We start from the raw sequence: 22,693 nt of genomic DNA, 5'->3' as shown, positions 1-22,693 counted from the left end.
ACAAACTCCCTCCTCGGCCTGATCTATCGGAGCCAATACGTTGCAGCAAGCAGGAGCATGTTTGCTGATAGTGTGTGTGGACAGAGCCTGTGTGGCTGTGAGGCCTGTTCACTCCCTCATTACTTTTGTGGTGACATGACATTGAAATCATCTTCGCCTTAAATGCTGCCATAAATACTGGGATCATGGATGCAGCTCCCTTGCCTCTAGAGATGCAAAATGAAAAAGGCAGCAAATGTGTGCGCAACGCCTCTATTATATTACTATTATTACTCTACTTTTGTTTCAGCGCTTTAAAGCTTCATTAATCTTCATTAATCTTCAATGCTTTCTTTATTTTCTGGAGACTGTTGGGACACAGGCCATGGACTACAGAAGGAAACTAACCTTTAGGCAATTCTGAAATATTTACAGCAATGTTACATAATAATATATGTAACTGTCTATGCCAAATTTTTTGTGGACAAGGCAAGACAAGACGGACAAGGTGGTCAAGTTTTGGGAAACACTGGTTGAAATTGTTCATAATTTCATTTCCAATGGACCAAACAAAATCTTGATTAAATGGGAAATTAGGGCTCGCTAGACAGGGCTAATAAATAATTTTTTAAAGGCTATGTTCTGATACATCTTCATATAAAGCTGGACACAGGCTGTTTGTCTGAGCTCATGAAAAGTTATCCTTCTAAGGGTTAATGCTTCCCACAGGGCGCTGACAATACATTGTAAATACTTGAAATATCTACCCTGTATTTTATCAGATTATGATCTGTATTTGGGGTATTTCTTTGGCTTTTTAATGTTTAACAATATATTTCCATAATCAGTCTCAAGATCAACACTGCAACAGTCTTTGAAACCAGGAAAGGAAATCACAATATGACAATATCTAAGGCGATATCTTCTTGATATTATATCAATATGTTTCCCAGACCTCCAGGAATCTATCATGAAAATAATCTTCATTTACATCCAAAGTTTGTTAAACCAACCTGTCCATAAGCAAAGATGGTGGCGTTGTAGCCCTCAAAGCAGCCCTCGATGAGACTCTCGGTGCAGTGGGTGTAGAGGTTCTCCTGGTGGGAGTCCATGTCAAAGACATAGTCATAGGTAAAAGCCTTGTCTTTACCCAGGACCACCTGCGGCTCTCCAGGCATCACATACGTACAGATGTGACATCCCTCGATCTTTTCTTTGGCCAGCTGAGGACGAATCCTGGCAAGAGAGACAAAGACAGAGACAATATCTGTTACTATGTATGCACCGTGAAGATAGATTTAATTTCTCCAAGTGTCAGATAGACCTTGAGACAGAGGATATTCCAGCACTGAGCCTTTTAAGATGTAGACACAGCATTAACCCTCTTACAAAGAGCTGACTAACACTTTAAATTCGATAAACGGCAAAATTAAACTAGAAATGAACCAAGAATCTGAACTCCCGTTCTGAAGCCTCAAGATGATGTTATGGCTGGTGCCATGCTGAGTTTTTGCAAGCTGAAGTTCACACACGTCCTCTGCATTACGAGCCGTCAATCACACTGGTGTCCGCTCGTACCTGTAGTTTATCTACTGTTAAATTGAAACATAATTTACTAAACTGTCATCCAGCAATTAACAATTAAGACCGTTAACTCTTGTTAACCCTTGTTAAAAATGTTTACTGAATGAGTAGAAGCTTCATTTTCACATTTCCACTACATGATCCCAGCACAACTTGACTCGTCACAGCATGGTTGCGAGAAACTGCCGCACCTTAGTTTTGTGCACTTGTAAGTTATGTGCAGTTATTTTCGGTGTAACTGAATCATTAGAATCAGTTCATTAAAAAAAATTGTTCAGTACTTCGTGTTGATGCTATAAACACAAGCCTCCTCTGTTAAATATGGAGATTTTAGACATTTCATTGCTAAATGTTGGAGATTAACACATGTTTTCAGGATTTTTAAAGTCTTGTCTGAACAGCAACTTAAAACGATTGAGACTAACGAACATCTTTTTTGATTTTGCTCTGTCACGAACATTTCCAGATAAAATTTTACATTTTACACTACAGCACAAGGGATTGGTCTGTGAATGTTTGTGTAAGTATGAGAAGAGCTGTCTGTGCAGAGTGAAGCTGTCTGTGCATGCAACTGAAGCCCGGTCAAGTATTTGTCTTACACTGAGGAACAATGATTAATTATCACCGCTGCTTTGAGATGAGTGCTATGACTGTGCATTGTGAGTGTGTGTGCGTGTGTGTTTATGTACATGTGTGTAGGACCATGCAGTGCCATTCACTTTACAGTGCCCTCACTGTTCACGAGAAAGAGAGAGAGTGAGAGAGCAAGCTCTGGGTAAACAGTTCCACCCTGGGTTTCATTAAGGAATTGCTCTGTTTGCTTTAGAGACACACACTACACACACACACATACACTAACTGTTATTATGTCATTTCCTCCCATGATGTCCCACTGCCTCTCATCACTGGACTCACTGTCCACTTGAATAGGAAGTGGAAATATTTAAGGTTTTAGGAGAAAAATACTGCAAAGGAAGAACATGACCGGCAAATGCATGAAACAACACTGAAAGACTAAATACTGGACATTTAGTTTTGGAAATGACCTTAAACTAAACTACAATCAAACTCATAGACTCTACAAGAAAATGGAAGTAGGGCAGGAGTAACAACAACGCTTCTTTTTGCAAAGAGAACTTTATCTAAATGGAAGTTTATAACTTTTCACTTGATTTATGACGTCAGTAAACATATTTCTGAGGAGGTTAATGGACTCAAATGCTAGTTTCAACTCTTTTCTCATCACTCATCTTCTACTGCTTTATCCTCCACGAGGGCTGCGAGGGGCGCTGGTGTCAATCCCAGCTGACATAGGGTGAAAGGCCATCACAGGTGTCCATCACAGGGACACATATAGAGACAAACATCACACACACGGGGAGAACATGCAAACTCCATGAAAGTATGTTCCAATTTAGAGGAAAAACAACAAGAAAACACAGCACATATAAGTGGATTCCAGTGGGACTGGAGCTGTGAATTTTTGAAGAGACTTCATTTTCCACCCAGAAGACCATGTCCATTTTTACATTTCAGATTCCATGGTCAAAGTCAGAACGGTTCTGAAAAAATAAAAGTGTGCATACTGTGCAAAACAAACACTTGTGCATGTGTGTGTGTGCTCATTTGTGAATTGCTTGTGTTTGTGTTTCCATTCAAAAGCCCATCCCTGTTCATCACAGCAAGAGTCTATAGAGTATTTAAAAGGCCTGAAAGGACAGTCAGAGAGTGAGGGAGGGGACAGAGAGAGAGAGAGAGAGAGAGGGGGAAAGATGGAGAGCAAGAGAAAATCAACAAAAGCAACAGAGAATATTAAAGTCGAGGCTGCAGTACCACCACAGCAGCAAATAACCACAGATGTGTCATTGTGTGTGCGTGTGTGACATCAGATCCCAGCTATTTAGCAGATGCTCTGTGGGATTAAAGCACGGATGAGAAAAGACGAGAAAAACCTTCCTGCAGCGACTGAGCACCTGCAAAGCATTGCCTTCATCACTGTATCACCTAATTCAAACCAAAACTATTTTCACTTTTTCTGGACACGCTGTAGCTGCAGGAAACGTGTCACAACAAACAGAGGACTCGTCCACTTATCCCACCCTTTCCCAAGGGAGTGGAGGGAACTACGGTGGCCTACACACACCAGAAAAGATATGACTGATAAGATGGACAAAAACATTCGGACGCCTGACCATTACACCAAGAGGTGATGCAATGACGTATTCAAATACATATACTGTACTTTAATATGGAGTTGCCCCCCCTTTTGCAGCTAGAACAGCTTCCACACTTCTTGGAAGACTGTCCTCAAGATTTTGATCTGTAGAGCATTTATGAGGTCAGAAGACCTGGCTCATAATCTCTGTTCCAGTTCATCCCAAAGGTGCTCGACGGGGTTGAGGTCAGGGTTCTGTGTGGGCCACTCAAGTTCTTCCACACCAAGCTCATCAAACCATGTCTTTACAGACCTTGATTTGTGCACTTGGACACCGTCATGTTGGAATAGAAAGGGGTCTTCCTCAAAATGTTGCCACAAATTTGGAAGCATAGCATCGTCCAAAACTTCTTGGTATGGTGAAGCGTTAAGATTGGCCTTCATTGGAGATAAAGGGCCTAAAGCCCAGAGCGTGATTGAAACACCTGAATTCAATACTTAGCCCTCTTATGACCATCATGATAATCAGGCCACCTGGATTTATGTTATGGCTCTAGTGTAGTCAGATATCTTTCACTTTTGATATCTGGCAGTTATTCAACTGTTTAGGAATACAGTACTGACAAGCTAACGTCACAAACATGTGCGTGAATCCGCGGAAGTCCTGAGGACTACCGTAGTGACAAGTATATTGGCGCAAAGCTCTATTTCTCTTCTTTCCGGTATCCATCCATCCATCCACCCCAGAAAGGGACAGAAGCACTCACTCATTGACTCATTTTATGACAATTCTACAGCCATAAAATCAAAATAAATCCAGGCGGCCTGATTATCATGATGGCCATAAGAAGGTTAGAGGAGCAGGCTTTGAATGTGTGGCTGTGACACCAAAACATCTCACTGAAAGCAGTTAAAAATGAATATAAAAACATGTTATGATTACTGCAGCTTTAAGTTTGTCAAAACAATGCTCACTCACCTGTCCAAACAGTGATAGATGGTAAAGAAAAGTGACGTAACTGTTGAGTTAATCTGAGGACACTGAGACTTAATGGCAGGACGGTTCAGGCCATTACAGGAGTGAATCAGCATTAATCCTTTTTGGCCACTTTCCCAAAACATGACTGAGTCATTTCTATAATCTCTTGTAACAATAGAGGCACTCACTGCTGCTCACAGCAAAGGTATTAAGTCACTGGGTTATTGTTCACTTGGAGTGCTAATGCAGACAGAAACTAAAATACACAGATGCCAGATTAAAAAAAAAAGATATAAAATGTCCTGATGCCAAATTGCCAATCAATAGTTGCTGAGAGGGAACAAAGAGATCCCGTCTGTGCAACCGTGGCTCCATTTCAGAATAAAATGCCAAGTCTATTAGATTGTGTCCACCTCCACAAAGAAAGCAGTGATGCAGTGTTGGTTTCATAAAATCATTCATAAAGAGACAGAAGAAAAGAGATTAAAGCAACAAATAAGAGAGAGAGAGAGAGAGAGATAAAGAAAGAGAAGAAAAAAGGAGAAGAAAGAGCGGGACAGGAGCTAGACATGGTGGTTACAGTCCAGACAATAAGATGATGGCAGTCTCTGCATTAGGTAGCAGACCAATTATCTGTCTACGTAATGACGGCCTTTCACATAATAAACCCTCCCACTGAAGTCACTCAGCCTTTTGAGGTCATTTCTTGGCTTTGTTATCCCTGTCAAATAATTGTCACACTTTCTTTTCTTCAACAGATAAAATATAGTATAATAATAAGAAATATTATAGTTATGAGTTATTTCAACATTATTAGCTTACAACATTTAAAGCCAGCTCACTAGATATTTTTAAAAGAAGACTTAAAATGTATTTACTCTAGCCTTCAACTAGCTCTTTTTTTTATTCCACCCTGTGCTGTGTTATTTGCACTTTTAGTTGATTTTAAAGTTAAATTCAATCCAATCTTTGCTCAGGCGTGTTGATATAGTTGCTGAAAATGAAAAGATTGCCTAGGTTGTGCTGAAAAAGGGATATAAGACACTATATTGCATACATTCTTATAGCCTCTGTATGTACGTTTTATCATATTAACAGGGAAAAGGCAGCCTAAATGCTCTGTGTTAAGGGTTAACATAATATAAGTAACCTAAAATGTAAGTGGTGCCCAGTGCTGACAGAAAAACAGTCTGTATAGGAGGCTGTTTGTGTTGTGTTTTATTTGCATTTTGTTTATTTTAAAGTTAAAACAGTGTTTTAGCTTCTTGAGTCAAGCCTTTTTTCTTTTTTTTGACTTTAGACTTTTTCTTTTTCATTCCACCCTGTGTTGTGTTTTGTTGTTGTATTTGCATCTCTTTTCTTTTTTGAACTTTATTTTCCTTTTATTGTGAAGCACTTTGATCAGCAATCCTTGTATGAAAGGTGATATAGGAATAATATATTATTATTAGTAGTAGTAGTAGTATCATTATTAAAAACAGTCGTCATTTTGACTGTTTTTAATAATGATGATAATGATAATGTCTTTAGTGTGTTAATCCATTAAACTTCTCACATGATCTCTGTCTGAAGTACATTTTCGAGTTAATGGATGTATTGTGTATACAATCACGAGTCATACAGGTTTGGCCATCAAACGCTCCAGTTAAACATTAACAGGTGAGAAATAAGCCAAGGTGTGAAGCACGACCCGACCCGCTGCTGTATTATTAGTACGACTGACTTCAGATGTGATTACGATCTGCCAGCCTTCACTCTGTGGTTCAACCCAAAACACACGTTTTTTTCATCCTGGCAGAATAAGGGCTGCCCTTCAGCTCTGCAGAGTCTTACAGCACTAATCCACCTTCTAGAGTGACACACACGCAGACTGTTCCTCCAGGAAATTTAACCCCACTGCTTCTTCTTTCACACTTGTATACATTCAAGCACCTTTGTACATAAGAATGGAACTGCACTTTTTTAGCTTTTTTTTTTTAGGAAAATTCAATACTGTGTTTTGATTTTTGGTCACGCTGAATGATTCACAAGGTTTCACAGTGTTGTGACAAATCTGGATATTAAATATGGAATCAGTCATGTACAGGTACACACAAAAAAAGACAAAGGGGCCCCAGAGAAAGAGTCAAAACCTTTGTGGAATTAACTGCTTAAAGTATTAATCTGACAGTTTCAGGCTGGTGGCCGAAGGAAAACTACTAATAAGTTCCAGAGTGTACAAGATTAAAGGGTTACGTTATAATACAGAACTCGAGAAGGCTTTTGATGCAAAAATAAGGTTGTTCCAAACTAAACTTTATCTGTAGAAATCTCTCATACATAGACAATAAACACACAGTATCTGTGGGAAACTAAATGCCTAAAAGGGAATTATTATTGTAAATATGACCATTAAAGCCTGTCTGTTTCCAAATGTAACTTAATCCCCACCAGGATCTCAGAAAAGAGTCCAAGACAGAGTCTGATAAAAAAGTGTGATTTTAAGATATGTGAACAACAAAAAAGTGCCTTAACCTAATGTAACCATTTAACTGCTTTCATGGACAACAGTGAATGCTCATCAGGGTTCAGTTTTTGGCTAAAAAAGCACTTTGAAAGAACCAGTGCTTAACTACAATCAGCAATTAAATCATGATAATGGCTCTTTTTCAATAATCAATTGATATGGAGTCTAAACTGGACACTACACTGGCTGTGAGAAATCCATAGAGCTGAGACACAATCCACTTAGTGGGTAGAGCGAGTCGTCTTTCTATTCAAAGGCTGTGGGTTTGATTCCCGGCTTTGCTAGACTACATGCCGATGTGCCCTTGGGCAAGACCCGTAACCCCACGTTGCTCCTGACGGCTGTGGCGGCAGCGTGTGAGTGGGTATGAAAGAGAATTGATAGAAAATGTGCTGCACATGTGCTGTGTGAAAGTGTGGGTGAATAGGTAAAGCAAAGTGGTCATCAAGACTAAAACAGTACTATATAAACACAGACAGGTTGTAGCTAGAGGGCTGGATGATAAAAAAAAATAAGAATAAAAATAAGAATTCTGAGAAAAAAGTCAGAATGCTGAGAATAAAGACAGGATTTTACTCAGATTAAAGTCAGTATGCTGAGTTTAAAGTCTGAGAAAAGGGTTGAATACTGACTTTAATCTCAAAATCAATTTTTTCTAATCTTTTTTTTTACTTTTTTCAAAAAATCTTTTTACATATGGCCCTAATATTCTCCCGTACAAATCAGATGAGACAATTAAAGATTGTTTTGCTCCTTGAAGTTGAAGAAACCACTTAATTGTGGTTTGTGGTGTGTTTGCACGGTACATAAACATAACAGTGATGCACTATTGAACCTTTGTTATATTGCTATTTAAGAAACTCATATTGTAATGTTACTGAAATAATGCATACACTAACACACTACATATTATAGACACACACGGAGGGGCTAACAGGATGTGACAAATCCTGTTAGGCTCCTGCTCTCATTCTCATTACTGCGATTACAGAGACAGTGTGAGAAACAATGCACTCCTCAAGTGTACAAGTACGCACACACAAATAATATCCTAATATGTCAGGAGGACATATTGTACCTGTGTAAGAATACGTAATGAATCACCAGGTAATCACAAATGCACAGTCCTCAAAAGAGGATGCGAGGAAACAACAAGTAGATACCGGTTAAGATAAAAGGAGATGAGTCAGTGCTGCTGATCTAATTCTTCCTTAAACACAGTCATTAAAATCACATGGTGACTGACATCACCCTCCTGACAAGCATCCAATCAATGCACTGCCTAGAGATGCAGCTGATCACTCGGTATCATCACAATGATAGAGTCACAACAAAGCCTGATGCTTCATCCCCATGCTCTCTATAATCTAATCTGAACTAATCTCATTTTTGGTTTAGATTTGTGGTGAGAGGCTGGAAATAAGATCTGTGCCCATGAGGCAGCACTTTTCATACTGCTACAGAGAAACTGACTCATCACATGACGTCATCATGGGAGGTCACCTTATTCTGGATCATTAGTATTTTTTTAAATATAGTAAAAAGATGTACCTCTTTGATCCCAAAATGACATGCATGTATTTAGTTTGTGACATTATTTACCCACGTATAAGCCACAGTAATCGTACAGACATTTCTAACTGATGTCATGACAATGATGTTGAGCAAAATTGCACATAAGAGCCTTTCAATGTCAAAATAAAGACTGTTGTTGATGTTAATCATACAAATGACATTTTAAAGCACTCATTTTTATCTTTTTTTTTTTAATCTTTATCTTTTTGCCTTGTTAACTGTATAAGATAGAAAGGAGACCCTGATGAATGAATGCAGTTCAGATTGTACAGGTGGCGCAGCTGCTAATGGACTAGATAAGTGCTCTTTGCTGCTGTATACACACAAACGCTCTCTCAGTCAGGTCTGATAGTACTGCTTGACGGAGCCCACTTTCAGATAACGTTACAGTGTTGCTGTTCACAAGGACCAAATAGACGAGAATAATAACATCAACAACAAAAAGATCACACATGGCAACTTAAATGTTAGGGAGCTTCACTGCAAATAATCTTATAAACAGCTTATAGCCTGAGAAAATGTCTTTGAAAAGCCTGTGAGTTGAACACAAACACACACACACACACATGCTGTCACTTCAGAACACATGATACATTACTATCCTCCACATAAGGTTTGCAGGGGGGAGCTAGAGTTGATCCCAGCTGACAAAAGGTGGAGCAGAGAGATGAACCCCAGATGAACAACCATTCACTCTCACATTCACACCTATGGTCAATTTAAAGTATACACAATCTGCAGGGAGAACCGGAATCCTTCTTGCTGTGACGCAACAATGCTAGCCACCGCACCTACGTGTGGTCCCCAGTGGCTGATCATATCATCGGCCTCCAAAACAACCGAGACTAAGCAGCTGAAGAATGTCTAAAGGGTGTTTTGATGAAGATGTGGTTGGACTGTAAACCTGTGAGGAACCCAACACTGTGTGGACTGATGACAGTCATGCTGACCAGCAGAGGTTAATGACCAACACACACACACGCATACATACAGGAACATACAGGTGCACACACACACACACACACACACACACACACACACACACACACACACACACACACACACACACACACACTCTGCTGGCCCGGCTGCCCTGCTCATTAACTGAGGGAACACAGCAAACACACAGCACACACACACACACACACACACACACACACACACACACACACACACACACACACACACAATAGTGAAAGGCCTCCGTTGAAGCGTTGATACTGAAAAGCTTTTCACTCTATTCTTTTGGACAATACAAGTAGAGGAAACATGATAGTAGCACTGAATTCATCCACATCCTTTAAAGTGTGTGTGTGCGTGTGTGCGTGTGTCTGTGTGTGTGTGCGTGTGCAAGTGTGTGTATGTAATGCCTTCAGGTACACAAACATGATGGTCTTATATAACACATAGACACACATGAAGGCATATGTGGCTCTTTTTATAAAATCATTCAGCAGGTGCATTTGTGTATCATCTGTAGTGTGTATGTGTGTGTGTGTGTGTGTGTGCAGCTTATACGTTAACTGGGGCCTAATGGTCGCCCTTAGCAAGAGGATGAATGAGATTTCAACGACATGATGGAAGAACGCGTAAAAGATGGAGAGTCGAGCAGAGTTTGCTAAGCCGCAACCACAACCCAGCAGCAACAATAGGACTGCTATTTTTATAACAGTGTTTACATTGTCAAGCAGCTGTGCTTGACATCAAGAGCCAATTCACTGTATCTCTCGCTCTTTACTCACTGATTTTAGTGATATATATATATATATATATATATATATATATATATATATAAATATATATATGTGTATATGTACTGTATATATAAATCTGTTATCTTGTTCCCCGTGAAAACAGCAAGACTGACATTTGGGAATGAACCAAGAGAATGTGGCATGACAGAAAATAAAGGGACATAGCTGTGCTGACTCAGCGGTTTAGCCCCACACCCCCGTTTGACCTTCGTATGGCAAGCGGGTTGCTTCTATTTACTGGATCACGACTGAAGACCCTGAGCTCTGAATGGACCCGTTAATGGTCACCATGGTGACGACCCGAAAACAAGCTGACATGGGGAAAATGTCAGGACATTCACAGCTCTGTGATCAGATGGTGACTGCTTCCTGGGTCAAAGGTTGGAAAGCGGGAAGAAGGGGGGAGTTGGCAGATGACGACGGCTGCTGTCGCTCTGACTGGCAGCCACACTAACACACACACACAGGTTTGTGCAGCTATTCTTGCCAGGACACTGCATTGATTTCCATTCATTTGGACAGCCTAAACAAAGCATTATAACCCGAATACTATCCTAATCACAATTCAAATCTTAATTCATAAACTTAACCAGTTCTTCAGAAATGAGTTTCTGCCTCACTCCAAGAGGACTCCTGGTCCTGATAAGATCAGTGTTTACTGTTTATGCAAGAAAGGGTCCTAAAGAGGTAACAAATACAGGTGCAAACACACACACACACATATAACTGGCCTCCAGTGCTGATCCCATTTTGATGGAAACATTCCTTTTTTGACAAGGACAGTTTGGCCTGATCATGGCACACATGGGACTGAGATGAAGGTGAAAGCAGTAAAATGTAGGAAAAGCAGAGCAAAAAAACAAGCACTAATCATGGAATATGCACAGAGTAAAAAAATACCAAATATAAAGGGTGTGTGTTGTGTGACCAGAAAACGAAGCACAAACATCTGGATTTAAAATCTGGCTAAATTAAATAATAATAATAAAAAAAGCCCCATCTCAGATTCATTTTTAAATCCTTATTGAGTTAACCTTTGCCTCTGCTAGTTAGGCAGATGTTAATGAACATCACAACTGCAATATCACATGACAGCAGCGGGCAGATGGCTCGCAGCTCGCTTTGCTTTGCGTCTCAGTTCACTTGAGTCGGCTCATGAATATTCATCATGGATTTGCCTGGACAAACAAAGTTAACGCATGTGTGCACACACACACACACACACAAACATATGAGCACATACAATGCTTTTATGCATGGCAGCAGGCACACACAGTCTTTTCCCTCAAACCTAATCCACAAAGGTCAACAGCGAGGAGCTTGTATCTGACAGACACTTAGAGGAACCACTAGGAGACAGGAGAAATAGCATTTTACTAAAAGGAGTAGAGTTGTTTGAGCTTTAGTTTGTCTGAATTTGAGAAAATCCTTCTGCATGTTGCGTAATTTAACAAACTATTAAAAGGTCCAGTGCGTAAAAATTAGTGACATTTAAAGGTGAGACTGCAGACTGCAACAAAATGAGGAATCCTCAGTTCACCTCTGCCTTTTCCCAATAGTGTAAGGAAACTACGTGGCCTTCCCAAACTAGAGAGGATGTCGATCTTCTTCATTTGGGTGAAAATCTGCTTCAAAACACAAAACCCACGCTCTGGGTGGTTTGTCTGTTCAGGCTGTGGTAGAAACATGGTGGTGCAAATTGGCAGCCTCTGTAAATGAAGGCATTTGCCTGAAGTACATTTAAAAGGCTACAGGCTTTTGATTTTAAAGGTAGCGTGTAACATTAAGCAACATTAAGCAACATTTACTGGTGAAGTTACATGTTGCAGACAAAAATAACTTCAAAAGCACTGTCTCGGCCTCCTCTAATTAAAGAGGACGAAAAACCTCTTTTAAATTCAACGGTACGAAACCTGAATCCTGGCCGCGGACTAAGTCTGCCTCTGAATTATTAAAGATGCACTTAAAGGATATTGACAATGCAATAAGTCACTCGACAAAGTCTTTCAGACAAAGTCTGACTTACTTAATCATTAACTTTGATACACTTTGTTTTTCATAGACTATGGGAGAAGAAAAGTAATGAGATGTGGTGTAACACAAGAAAGGAGACTGAGACAGAGAGGATAACAAAGTGCTGCAGGAGTTTCCCTCGGTCTGCTGACAGGTGCAGTCCACAGGTGACAGCACATACATCTGATGTTTAAATAAAGGAAAGTGCATTTTCTAAAGAGCAAATACACTTCAGTGTTACGTCATCTTTCCTGTGATAAATCAACACGTGTTTTCTCTCTGTTCACGCTCCAGACACCTCTCTCTTCCCGGCACAGAATTAGGATGATAAAGTAGAATTTCATCACTGGAGGGATTAGGAAACGTGCTAACAGACAGCATTAGTCTCACAGGCTGGGGCAGGTACTGGTTGGCTGAGCTGCTGACTGAAAACACAGAGCGCTGACAGAGTGAAGGGAAGCTGCAGCGAGTCAAAATCCTTCAGATGCTTTAAACTTCAGGCTCATCTCATCTCTACGGCTCCAAAATAAACAGAATGTTGCCGTGGTAATTAATCGAACTGAAAACACTGACGCTAACATAACTCCGAAGCACAACTGGTGATAATTGCATGAAAGAAAACTACTTTTATTCGAGTTGACACATTTAGTCTAAAGCCCCCATCTTCATCAGCAAAGCAAACAAAAATCATGTTAGGTGGTGTCAGAAAACGTGTTCAAGAGGTGTTTAGTGTGATAACTTTCATCATTTAATGTATTTTTTTTACAACATTGTTTGTTCAGAAAGTAATCTGAGATAGGCCAAGAGAACATGAGATGAGATGAGATAAAATAGCATAAAAATATTAGATGAGATAACCTAAAATCATATGAGATAAATGAATATAAGATTAGATAAGATAACGAGACGAGATAAAATAATATAAGATGAGATAACATGAGATTAGATGAGATTAAATAACATAAGATGAGATAAAATAACAAGACAAGATAACATGAGATGAGATGAAATAACATAAAATGAGATAAAATAACGAGATGAGATTAAATAAAATAACAAAAGACGCGATAAGATTGAGGTAAAATAACACAAGATACCAAAAACTTAACAAAAGATGAGATGAGATAAGAGAAGCGAAAGCACTCAAAACCTCTGCCCACCTCCACTTAGTAACACTAACCCAAAGTCCAATCAATTCAAACTTGTATAACCTGACTACAGCATTAACATACACATCATTATCATACTTACGTCAGCTTAAAGTTACTAAATACACTTTCAACATTTATAGCCACGTTATCAATAGCTCCAACAACATTTCTCATATTTCATAGTTCAATACAGGAAGATGAAGGAGCTCAGCAACTGTCTGTGGATATGTTTGTTTTGTGTTCAAAATGAGTGACAAAGTATTTTCAGGTCCCACAGCTGAGCTGGCCTCCTGGTTTTGGGTAAGTAACTTGTATACTTAGTTTGGATGTAAATAGTTTAAATCAAATTAAACAAGATGGGGGAACTCACCTCATAATGAATGAAGCCTGAGCTTTTCAGAACAAACAATAGCAGGTACCATACACTCACAGCTACATATGTATATAACTTCATTTGTCATATTAGTGTGTGTGTGTTTGTTTTTGTGTTGCACAGTTTAGACATTAAAGTTTAGACACTGAGGAAACAATACGACAGTCTTATATTATTAGTGAGACCAAACTGTAGTGATCAACCACAGAGTCTTAACTGGCAGATTATCCACAATCTATGAAGGAGAGAGATGAGCTGGTAAACTGAGTCGACTCAGTAAACGGAATAGTGGGTCAAAGTCTGAATGCACAATAACAAGTGAAGGCAGAGAGAGAAACATGAGAGGAGGAACAAGCTTTTGTCCCTTCTCTTCCACTGATTCAGTTCACATGACGTTTCAGATTGCCTTTCCAATACACACACACACACACACAGCGCCTGCCCCCACCTTCAGCTACTGTGCTATCATGTCTGTCTAATGATGTCTTTATTGATTTCTTGTGTATTTTTGTTGTTTGACTGGTGTCTCTTTTGTCGGCACTCCTGTTTCGTTTTTTGTTATTTTTATTGATTTTTGCTCCAAACACTGATACAAACCAGTGACCAGGCAGCGACTATCTGAGTCTGTCCTGAGTGTTTAAGTGGCAGCAGGGCTTGGCTTAATGCAAGGGACAAGGGTCAGATCAGCATGATACAGCAAATGCAGCCTGACCGGAAACACAACACACATACAAATGCAAACTGCCTGTAATAACCTGGATATTTGCACCACAGCACCATATCATACAAATGTCATACAAAAGTCAAATTAAAACTAATCAACCATTGTGAGTGGTTATATATATATATATTATGTATAAATGTAGATAATGGCTCAATACTTAAGCGACTAAAATTTTATTTATAAATTCACTGCCCTCGTTCATTGTGTAAATGCAGTGCAGGAGTTAACAAAAGCTGAAATACCATATAATAATATGACCAGTTATGGAACAATATGAACATTTCCTTAAATGGGAGGAGCCTTCTGACCGTAAACTACCTTCATTTGCTCCATAACTGAAAGCTTGTATTGATAAGGAGGAAAGAGATGGACTAATATTGCAAAAAATAACACATAAAATAACTTTCATTCCCCCAAAAACATATTTCTGTGGATAAATATCTTTAGTATGATTTTTGGTATGCACAGCTATTATTCTTGAAGCTTATTTATTTTGCACAACAAAATATATTTTATATCCACATCTGCTGTGACATGAGTATGAAACAAATGATGTTAATTTCACAGCAGCAGAGACTGAATGACCTCTGCAGTTGAGCAAAGGGAGAGGCGTATATATCGGCATCGGTATCAGTATCGCTCAGAGCATTCCCGATATATCGTATATCGGCAAAACATAAATAACGCAATATCGTGCATCCCTAATTTTTGGTGAACAATTTAAAAAAAGAATCTTAAGGGTCCAGTGTGTGAGAATTAGTGACATCCAATGGAGAAACTGCAAACTGTAACGGTTGGAGAACCCACTCTTTCCCAAGTGTATCAGGGAACTACGGTGGCTTTCACTGACCAGACCGCAATGAGATTGGGTAGTAAACTTCCACTTCCAAACATCAAACATACACTCTGGCTGCTTTAGTCTGCAAATACCGAGCCATTCGTTTTATTATATGCAAACATACTTATTCAATTTCTGCCAATAAACTCTCCTAAATAATACACAGTGGACCTTTAATGTGGAGAACAAGAATCCACCACATCTGAGTCTATTGTCATCATGATGCATGATTATTATACTGTATCTATCTATCTATCGATCTATCTATCTATATCTATATGTATATACATACATATAGATATATATATATATATATATATGTCCAATCCCTGACAGGGACCTGTAGTCCCTTCAGCAGCTAGAGCTTCATTCATTCATAAATCCACTTCTCACAGGCATTAACAAAAGAAGGTCACAAAGCCTATAATCACAGGCCACAGTGCGTTCACATTGTTTAAATGTACAGCTTCAAAATAAAAGCACAGGGATATTCAGATGAAGAGGTTGATGATATACTGTGGAATTAATTAACAATCAATAAGAGACTAATGGATGAACTATAATATATGTTCGAGTAGATCTGTGTGTGTTTATAATGTTTAAATGTGCCGCTTCAAAACAAAAGCACATGAATATTGATAAGAAGGGTGTGTGTGAAAGGATGTGAGGAGAGGAGACACAATAAGTGTGGATGCTCTGTTTAGTCGTTGCTTGTCTGTGTGTTTACATGCAAATGTGCTTCATGGAGGCTGGAATATCATGTTCAAAGCAGGTGTGTGTAACACAGAGTGTCGTCGTTCCCCGTGTCTGTCTGTCTGTCTCTGTGTGTGTGTGTGTATGTGTGTGTGTGAGGAGAGAGGAGTCTCCTCAGCTGCATCCTTACCTCAGGGCGACTCGCACCGAGCTCTCATCCGGCCCGCTACTCATGCTGTTACCGTGAGAGGATCCCGTAAAAACAGCTTAATTTCCCTTTTCTTTTTATCCTCTTACACGATAAGAGAACACAGGCGCACCTCCTCCTCCTCCGCCTCCTCAGACCAAGAAAAGCGCTTCTATCTTGATCCTCTTCACCGGCGCCGCTCTCACCTCCTCCTCCTCCTCGCGCGCTTAGAAAAAGGAGCCATTTTGAGGTGTTTTTTTAATCGCAGGGAGATTCTCTGACCTTATTTATTCATAAATGCGTGAATGAAAGAGTCGGCGGTCTCCTCTGCGGCACGGGCATCGCTTCAGCCTCCTCTGCACGGGCAAAGTGCACCAGACTGCGAGAACACACAACAGCCGAGCGTGTGGTTCCCAGGACCAGTGACGTCACCAAGCTCCTCCCCTCGAGCTCTGCCAATCCAGAGAGAGGACAAGCTCACTCACCCACACTTCACTGTGTACTGACCTACAGATTATTAATAACAATAATAATAATAATAATAATAGCAATATATTTTGATATTTGATAAATTACTAACGAGTCAAAATTAAAAAGAAATAGATAAATAGTTAAAATAGATAAATTGTTGAATTCACAAACAAACGATGGAAAGACAAGGTCCACAAATGCAAACATATTGTTTTTATATATACAGTATATATTTAATCTGTATTAACACTTTAAACATGCTATAATCTTAATTGTATCGGTCAAACAGGTCTTGGGGCTCCAGATTAATTTTATTTGAGTGGAGAGGGGACAAAAATGGCTTTTTTCATACTAATGGTCTACCATATAAGAAAAGAGGATCTGTGTAAGAATGCTCTAGAAAAGGGCCAATGAGCATTTAGTGAGGCCAGGAGGGGACTGGTCAAGTGAAAATATACATATATAAATAAATGATTTATATATATAAATGATTTATATATATTTTTTGATTGATTTATATATAATTTTTTGAGAAAAAGCAACTGGTCAGGAGTGGTGGTTTTCACTAAAAATTTCAAAATAAAAGCGTCTGTGTTGATAAATAAGTTTTTTACGATGCAAAATTAATACATTACTATAAAAACATAGAGAGATAAGTAATTATAACTTGATTCAAAGTGGTGAGTATGAGGCCTCATGTTTGCGACCTCTGCATTTTTGTTTTATTATTGACATTTTTACTGGGACTTGCTTTATTTTGGTGATGTGAAGGCAGACGTTGATTTTAGTAAAATATGGACGACGCGCAGACTTAGTTGATTGTTTACATATGAAACATTTTGTGATGTGAGGAAAACAAATGTCCCTGAAACAACATGTACTGTGGACCTTGCTCTGATTGTTATGTTTGAATGATCCAATCTAACTTTATCTGTAAACCACTTTAAAACAACCACAGTGTTCCCATACAGAACAGCAAATAAAAGACAAAAGAATGATTCCCTGCTCATCTTTGCAGCAAATGATGAAATACCTTTGGTAAAAGAAGGTGCCTTGTAATCCTATCTGGGCGAAATGGCATCATACAGAAATAAAATGAACTCACTGACTGACTAACCGATGATAATTGTACATATTGCCATGTTGTTACAGGAAAAGCACAGGTGTTACTAATCACACTAATGATGAGATCAGTGAGCCTGAGGCAGCCAAATGGAATTCAGCCGTTATTAAACTGATTATTTTCACCTGTGCACGGACAATCTGATCAAGAAGTGAAGACCAACACTGAACAAAACAACATAAAAAAAAAAAACCTCTCCAAATAGAAAGATTTTTTATTATTATCTGGAAACATGAACATGAATATTAGCAATAGTGCAGGCTTGGACGGTTCAGATATAACATTTATAATACAAACACAATAGGAACCACCCCCCACATTTATGAGTCCAGCCAAAACTGAATATTACATCTGTCATACGGTTAGCAGTTATTGAATTGGATAGTAATAGTTTTTCTGTTCCTGCTCTTCAAAAACATTTCAAATCTAAGTAATTCAAGACTCAGTTAAATTTGAATACATTTTTACTAAACTTTTTTTTCATTATTTATCACATAGACATAGTACTAACGAGTCTTACATGTTTGTATTATATCATTATTAGTATTAGTATATTATACTTTTCTACTACTTAATCAAAATAATACACTTTTTAAAGGAATTAGAATTAGAAATATGAATGAAATATATGAATATGAAATATTGTGTGATGACAATCACCATTCACCTATGACATTCTTGTTAATGCTGCCATCTTGTGGTCAACTTGTGTTATTGCACCAATAAAGTTGAGGTAGTGTCACTTATTTCTGGTCACATGCTGTGTCCCAGCCTCATACAGCATTCTTAAAATTAGTATGAACAGTACTCTACTCGTTTTGATAGCCTTTTTAAAGTTAGCGTCTATAAAAAACTTAATTAAAGAAGATTAAAAAAGGTAAGCAGAGGCAGTCAGAGTTCAGCAGAAGGAAAGTAACATGCGGTTTATTTTTAATATCCTACTAAAACATTGACACGACATTCACTTTCTCAAAATAGGCAGTAAGATTTTTTAAATAGGTAGTTCTATTACAGATTCATGGTTGAGATTGTGAGTTGCTGATGTTGCAATGACCACAAGACGACGTGTTCTTCAAAGATGCAACGTTTCATTTAATTCACAGGAAAATACATCTTCATTTCTCAGTGTAAAGTGACCATAGCACATGGTTTTTGAACAGATGCATCGACTTGTCTCCTTTGATTCTAAGGTTAAAGAATATAGATTCCTACACATGCACAACAAGATGTCATTATATTACAGGAATTCAGAATATAAAATAGTTTATGTATGGGGACTTCTTTTAAATGCAAAAGTAACTGCGTTTAATCCAAACAGCAGTAATCCCTGGTTTTGAGGGAGAGAATCAGCGCATGTCGTGTCTGTGCTCGAGGATGATCTCATCACCATCTCAACAACGCGTAGCCTTTCACAAATGTTGATTAGAAAAATCCCACAGCACTGACAACACACATGAAAGCTCACTTTGAGAATCTATTCTTTTTCCCATAATCCCAGTTCACACACCACTTATCCAGTCAATCCCACTTTAAAATGCCAACAAAAAAAAACTACATTCACTATATTTTAACACATCTTAAAATCCTCAAATGTCAAACAACAAAGGAAACCAGTGAGAGCAGGAGACCACGTGTAATTCATCGTCTGTAAAACGTTAACTTTATCGTACACAACAATCAATCAATCTGTTACTTACAAAAGTGATGATGATCAGATTAAGTGAGGTTAATTTACTTCTCACTGCTTTGTTAAAACGTTTGTCAGCAGGACAAATACTGGATCAATTTGTGCCAAACCTGATAAAGGCTTGGGTCAAGGGTCAAGGGAGAATTAATTCAATGATGGTGTGGATTAAAGGGCACATTTTTTAACAGAATATATAATATTTGGGGTAAGTTGTTCATGACTCACTCTGAGGTTCTGAGAACAATGGATGTCATTTCCCACGTGTACGGAGTGTTAAGCCCACAGAGGTAACCCATGATTTCTGCACTACAAATACAATTTGATTTGGCTTCAACTGATTTGAACTAGATGTAAAAGATGTTCAGGGTTGACGGGCATTGTCAGTGGTACAGCATGAGCTTTACTCTGCGTCACTCCACTGTAACCCCTGACTTCATTGTCCATAAAGGAAGTACGTGGAGGCAGATGTAAAAAAACAAAATCACGACATAAATAATTGTGATAACCATTTTGGCTATCAAGTCAATATCATTCAAATATAATTAAAAAAATGAGACAATTTTTTTGCTGCTTTGTATAGGATCCACCTGCAATACCTGCAAGGCCCACAAGAGGGCCACAGCCCACAGTTCAGGAAGCAGTGCTGTATATTCTCTTCTTCAGAAAATTAAAATAACCATTGCAACTGCATGGATACAAGAAGAGGAACTGAGACACCTCATGTTTTGTTTTGTTTTTAATCCTGCCCTTTGAATATAAGTTTCATTATCAATTCCTGTGAGCTGCAGACACCGTCTGCTCTTCTGCTGACATCATGTCTCAGACTCTGTGTCATTCAGTGGCTCGTCTGCCCTCCTGTCAACAGAGTCTGGCTGCCTACAGTTAGAGTCACATGGCTTTAACATGTTTGAGTATTAATCCCCATGAAACTCTTTCATGTGAACAAAATAAGAATAAATACATGTTTTCTTATCTTTCTCATCACAGCAACATTTCCGTTGTCATTACTTTTAGATGCAAAGAGGAATGTACTTGTTGCTTATTGTCCTTCAGTCACATTCAGGGGGAACAAACATTTGTCCTTCAGTAACCTGGCAGCAGCCATCATGCTGATCAGACCAAGGCTGCATTCAAATGGCCTGAAATCCTTTTTTTTTTCTTTTCTTTTCTCAAAGTGTCCACTAAAAACCAAAAAGAGGAGGAGGTTTAGAAAAACCACAGCGGATGAGAGACGTGGCACTTTAAAGTCTTAGATGCAGTCGCAGCTCGGGTGAACGCAACAAGGCCTGAGGGAGTCATTAATCAATGCGTGTGAAACAACAAAAGGTACATTATAGGTTCGAATCAGATAACGCAGGTATATTTAAAAGAATATTCAAATCATGGTGTTTGGTATTCTGCTGCTGTGACACAGAGTTGGACAAAACAAGATCCTCAGTGCCTGCCAAAGCTTAGCAGTGACGGGTACAGCGTTGCAGAACGCCGTGGGATTAAGTTTAAGAGATCCGGTGATTCCTGTTCGTGCAATCGTTATACCATTCGTGTAAACACGTGTAGACTTCACTGTAACCCAAAGTGTTTCAAATGTGCTCTGACACACGTTTCATTGAGTGTCACAGAGGAGACGTCGAATAGGGATGGAGGAGGAGGAGTCCTTCGTTTGTGACAATTGGTGATTTTAAGTGACACGCTGCACAAAACGTCAATAATTTTAAATGTGTTTGTATTCATGTGCGGCCAAAATAACGAAGGAAACTATGTGTACGTATGTGTCAACAGTAACACTGTACAGTACAGTGACAACATGGTAATTGTCTGGTAAAATTTAGAATATCATTTAATTGGTAAATGAGGTAATATCTTGGTAATGAGAATGACTTTAGGTGGCCACCAGTGTAGTATCTTCACTTGAAAATGCTTAGGAGTATTATTCAGTGGAGACGTATCCTCTTTTCACTGTTATCACCAAGCTTTTAGACAGTGATGATGATGACGGAGAAATCATGAGGATACTGTTACTGTACTGTAATGAAAAAGTGTTACTGTTCACTGTTTCACGCCCTCTTTGTGCTGGAAAAACATTGGAAAAACTCTATACACAACAGAAGCTACCACTGCCACAGTTTAAACAATATTAGTGTGAAAAATCACTCGTTTCACAGTATCACAGCTTCAGGTAAGTTGCTGGCAACAAACACGGAGGCTAAATGAGGAACAAACGACTTTGACGGCAACTGGAAAAACCACTCACGCTACTAAAGCCTGACCTCTGACCTTTACAGTACATCAATATGTCACTGTACAGTGGCCCAAATATGAAATATGCTAATATGGCAGGTGATACAACCCAATAAGGCCCCGTATATTATAAATAATGGAACATTGTCATTATATTAAGATTGTATTTGCTGCTATTGTGAAGAGGTAAGAAATAAAGCATCATTTTCATTACCAAATGTATATGACGTGTTAATTAGCTGCACGTAGCTGTCGACTGACATAGTGTTCCATCCATCATGTGCGTCTAACCCGTCGACTGTATAGAACAGGTTTAAACAGGCTCAGTGAGACCATTTGACGGATCACAGTCCCAGCAGGAGCGTGACACGCAGCAGACACACCGCTGTGTTTTGTGTCAACACAAGGGGAGGAGCGGGCGGGGGGCGGGCGTCTCCGACAGGTGGCAGAGACTACCTGTTCATTCTGCACTTAGCGGGATACGCCCACTTGCTCTCGCTCCCTCTGCCTTGTCAGAGGGCCTCTTCAGCTCATTGTGTCTGCTCAATAAACCAGAAAGCTTTAGTTTTGGAGTCAGAGTTGCGTCACTAATTGTTCTAATAATAGAAACTCTGAGCGGCTCTCCCTTCGCCAGCCTTGTGTAAGGACCCAGTCAGAGCTAGC

The 22,693-nt window shown here is 39.1% G+C and overlaps 1 protein-coding gene across 3 annotated transcripts in view; it reads right to left on the bottom strand.

Moving 5' to 3' along the window:
• LOC122766565 (kinesin-like protein KIF21A) overlaps window positions 1-16,946 on the bottom strand; it is a 36,528-nt gene extending 19,582 nt beyond the window's left edge. For all 3 annotated transcript variants that reach the window (XM_044021533.1, XM_044021534.1, XM_044021535.1), the window contains exons 1-2: window positions 16,515-16,946; window positions 993-1,215 (exon numbers count right to left, since the gene is read on the bottom strand). In XM_044021533.1, the coding sequence (XP_043877468.1) occupies window positions 993-1,215; window positions 16,515-16,558 (267 nt within the window). In that variant the 5' untranslated portion in view covers window positions 16,559-16,946. The remainder of the gene's footprint in view (window positions 1-992; window positions 1,216-16,514) is intronic.
• Between the last annotated feature and the right edge of the window lie 5,747 nt (window positions 16,947-22,693).

This window comes from Solea senegalensis, linkage group LG3 (assembly GCF_019176455.1).
Source record: "Solea senegalensis isolate Sse05_10M linkage group LG3, IFAPA_SoseM_1, whole genome shotgun sequence".
NCBI classification, from domain to species: Eukaryota; Metazoa; Chordata; class Actinopteri; order Pleuronectiformes; family Soleidae; genus Solea; species Solea senegalensis.
Note: the sequence above shows the minus strand (reverse complement) of the source record. Positions and strands in the feature narration are given on the sequence as shown.